Below are 3,605 nucleotides of genomic sequence, written 5' to 3'. Positions count from 1 at the left end.
TTTTTTGGGGTAAAAAAGGGGTTTAAAAAAAATTTAAAACCGCCCCCCCAAAAAAAAAAAAAAAAAAAATTTATTTCCCCCCCCCCCCCCCCCCCCCCCAAAAGGAAACAAGCATTGGAAGCCAAACAGAAAGCTATAAGCAAAGTTCAAGAGAGAAGAGGAGATTGCCTGGAGAACGATGGGGCCTTGAATATGCGAGAACTTTCGGGTCGGGTCGGGCAAGGACTTGCCTCCGATGGATTTAAGGTCCGTATTAAGCAGCTCGGATTCAGTAGAATCGGCCACCTTACGCGGGTCTTTATCATCGATCAAAGCGGAGTTTATCGCTATTATGGCTGTAACTTCCTGGATGTTACCGAAACACCAGCCTCTAGATCTTAGGGCTTTGATGACAGCCTCTGTTGATGTATCCCAAATCTCCATTTTAGCGCCTGATTGTGATTTCGCGTGCGTTTGATTTTGCTATATTTATACTTTGAGCAGGCCATTTGAAAACCCCCTCAAAATCCCTCGCCAGACCCCCCCGCTTTTAATTAAAATTACTTAAATAACGTAGCACAAAATAATTTATTTCGTATTTAAATAAAAATTTAATTAAATAAATTATTTTAAGAATTTTTTTTATTCATTCTATTTGATTATTTATATTTATATCTCAAATTGTAATTAAAAATTATGAGAGCTTAGAATAATAAAAATAAAAATATTATAATAAGAATAAGCAATTTAAAATAAATTTAATATTTTAGGATTTGGATGTGACATAAAAAGAAACATATCTTTTTTTTTTTTGAGGTAAAATTTTATGGAAAAATAGTTAATTTTAATATATGAATTTATATTTTATAAATTAAATTGACCGTATTTTAAGAAATAAAATTGAAAATGTTTGTAACAAGAGTTTTAGTGGGCGTTAGAAGCTTTTACGAACTTGGGCCAGTGCAGAGTCAAGCTTGAGTTTGAACATGGGCTTGAGCTATTATTTTTCAGTACGTAAGAATCTGATCTAAAAGCCATGCCAGACTCTCTAAATAGCCTACACTTTTCACCTTTTAGACCCTTGAGCATTACCAAAGTTCTATTGAAGCATATTTTACATAATTACTTATGTGAAAAAAAAAAAAATTAAGTAGTTTACTACAATTAATAAAGCTAATAACCTATTTAAATTATGGGGCCAATGGCTCGACGATTGCTTTAATAATTGAAATCTACAAAAAAACCAACAATTTGGCCCATTTTTGTACCTAATCCCTACTCCCACATTGGGATAGGGTGTACTTTTGCCCCCATTATTTTTTCTCTGTTTTGTTCATCCCATTCTTCCGACGATTGCTTTAATGAAGCTCCCGCATCTGAGGCTTGTCTCATGTGTGGGCGTAAAAAGTGGTCTGTGTGTGTGTGTGTGGGTGGGTCGAGTAACACCGGTCAACCCAAATTGTCCATCTCATATGTTCATGTCATTCTCTTGCTGGTGGGGAGTGAGATGACGAGATATCAACCGCTTCACACACATGGAATCAGGCTACTGGAGCTGTTGGATTTGCATGTCTACTTCACGATCATGGCAACACGCGTCATTTGATAGCTACGAGTCTCATAAGCCCATCTTTTAATCAACTTTCACTTCCTGTCGGCGCATTTTCATGAGTTAGTAACTGCTTATATTGACGATAATTAAACAATTAAAATAAAACGAAGCTGATTGATCCATTTGAATCTTCGATGTTCACTCATTCATTCACAAGCAAAGTGAGCTCAAGGCATAGGTTTGCTTACTAAACCTTTGACACCATCACACCGAAATGAATTTAAGGTGAGACACGCTTTCATTAAAGTCTTTTTAAAAAAACTTTACAAGATATTTAATTATTTTTAAATTAAATGATTCACAAAGCAAAGAAATTAGAGTGGTGATATTCGAACCCACTTTATTTATCCCAACAACTCTTACTTTCCACGATACTCAACTTCATCGCAACAAAATCCATTAATAATATTGAAAAACATTTATTTTTAATTATTTTTAATGTTTTTCTTTGTTTTGCACATGGAACAAATGGTTTAATGAATAAAAAAAATTAACAAATCCTCAAATCAACCATGCCCGAGAACAAACAAAGAGAACCCAGCCAAATCGCAATTGAGATTATTTTTTCTCAATCAATAACAAGTCACCACTCATTTAGCAAAGCGTGTACCATCAGCCATTGTCTAATTGTTTCCAACCATCGAAGAAGCGTAACGACACCTCATGATTCATTTTTTAATTGCATTCAAAACAAAAGCAAAGTTTGGTTCATCAACCACTTTTAACCTATGGCTATGCTTTATGGTGCAGACGTGGAAAGCTTTCATTGCATTGATTCACAATCAGAAAACAAAACAGAGATTTTAGTGGCGTGCAAGGCAGATTTGGAATTCGGCACTGAGTTCTTGTTTTGGGTTCCATTCAAATCAGTGTTCTCATAAATGTTGTTCAATATATCTATGATGGATTTGGTGGTTGTGAAAATGGGTATATTAGTAATTGTTGAAAGAGAGAGCGAAATTGTGCAGATGAGAGAAAAAGGAAAAAAAGTTAGAAAAATAAATGCTTTTTTTAATTTCTAATGAGGGCAAATTTAGGAATAAGAGAAATAAATTAGAAAGTGGGGGTTGTTGAGACAAAATTAGAGGGGAAGAGTGGAGGAGGGGTGGTGCAAATAGCACCATTCAGAAACTTAATCAATATGATTAAATGGTTTAGATTAAACTTGATCGATGTGATTGAAATTGATCTGTTCTCCTAGTTGGTTTTTGAACGATTAGGTTTAACCTTGGCCTTAAGAACCAAATGTGGCTAGGTTGTGCAAAATGCATGACTTCATGGAGGTTGGCCCAAGACAAGCCTAAAAGTGGGGTACATGGTGAAGGGCTTAGGTCTGACCTAGCACCTCAACATATTGTATCTTGGTTTTAGGCTTTGCTCTCCACTAGCGCAGGCTACGTAGTTCTCTTTGCGCTTAGGTCATTTAAGTGGGATTTTTTGGAGGAAAAAAAATTAGCCCGCACCCTATTTCTTCCTTTTTTTTTTTCTTTTTAAAAGAAAGAAAAATAATAATATCATTTAGAGATGATATATTTTTATGTTGAGATAAGATCCTTCAGAATCCCATCCCATTTAGGATGGGATTGAAGTATATTTTTACATATTAAATTAAAGTGGAGTGAGACAAAAATAAAAAATAAGTCTAGTCTTTATTTGTGGGATAAAAGAATGACCAATTATAAATCTCATCCCGCCCTGTATATCCAATTAATAATATAATTTTAAAACTATTTCAAATTTTTAATTATTTTATAAGTTTTAACTTATGTAACGATCAAAGTTGAAATATAAAGGATAAAATTAAATAATAAAAGTAATATAACTAGAAAGTGAATTGTTAGCTAAAAGCTACAATTTAAAATTAATAATTTATAATAGTAGTAACCTTTCAGAATTAAGCCAGTTTCTCAAATTAATATTGCATCATTACGGTTGATTTGATTTATTATTCTATTATTGAATTATTGGATATTTTAATATAGTTGAAGTTGGTTACTGTCCAAATTTATAACTT

The 3,605-nt window shown here is 33.5% G+C and overlaps 1 protein-coding gene across 1 annotated transcript in view; it reads right to left on the bottom strand.

Annotated features, from left to right (window-relative positions):
* The window catches only part of LOC112095455, a 3,666-nt gene extending 3,165 nt beyond the window's left edge, over window positions 1-501 (bottom strand). The window contains 1 exon segment of the mRNA XM_024177393.1: window positions 128-501. Within this exon segment, the coding sequence (XP_024033161.1) occupies window positions 128-423 (296 nt within the window). The 5' untranslated portion in view covers window positions 424-501.
* Window positions 502-3,605: the final 3,104 nt, after the last annotated feature.

Source organism: Citrus clementina, unplaced genomic scaffold (genome assembly GCF_000493195.1).
Source record: "Citrus clementina cultivar Clemenules unplaced genomic scaffold, Citrus_clementina_v1.0 scaffold_1, whole genome shotgun sequence".
Taxonomy (NCBI): domain Eukaryota; kingdom Viridiplantae; phylum Streptophyta; class Magnoliopsida; order Sapindales; family Rutaceae; genus Citrus; species Citrus x clementina.
The sequence above is the reverse complement of the archived record's forward strand: the minus strand, read 5'-3'. Positions and strand labels throughout refer to the sequence as shown.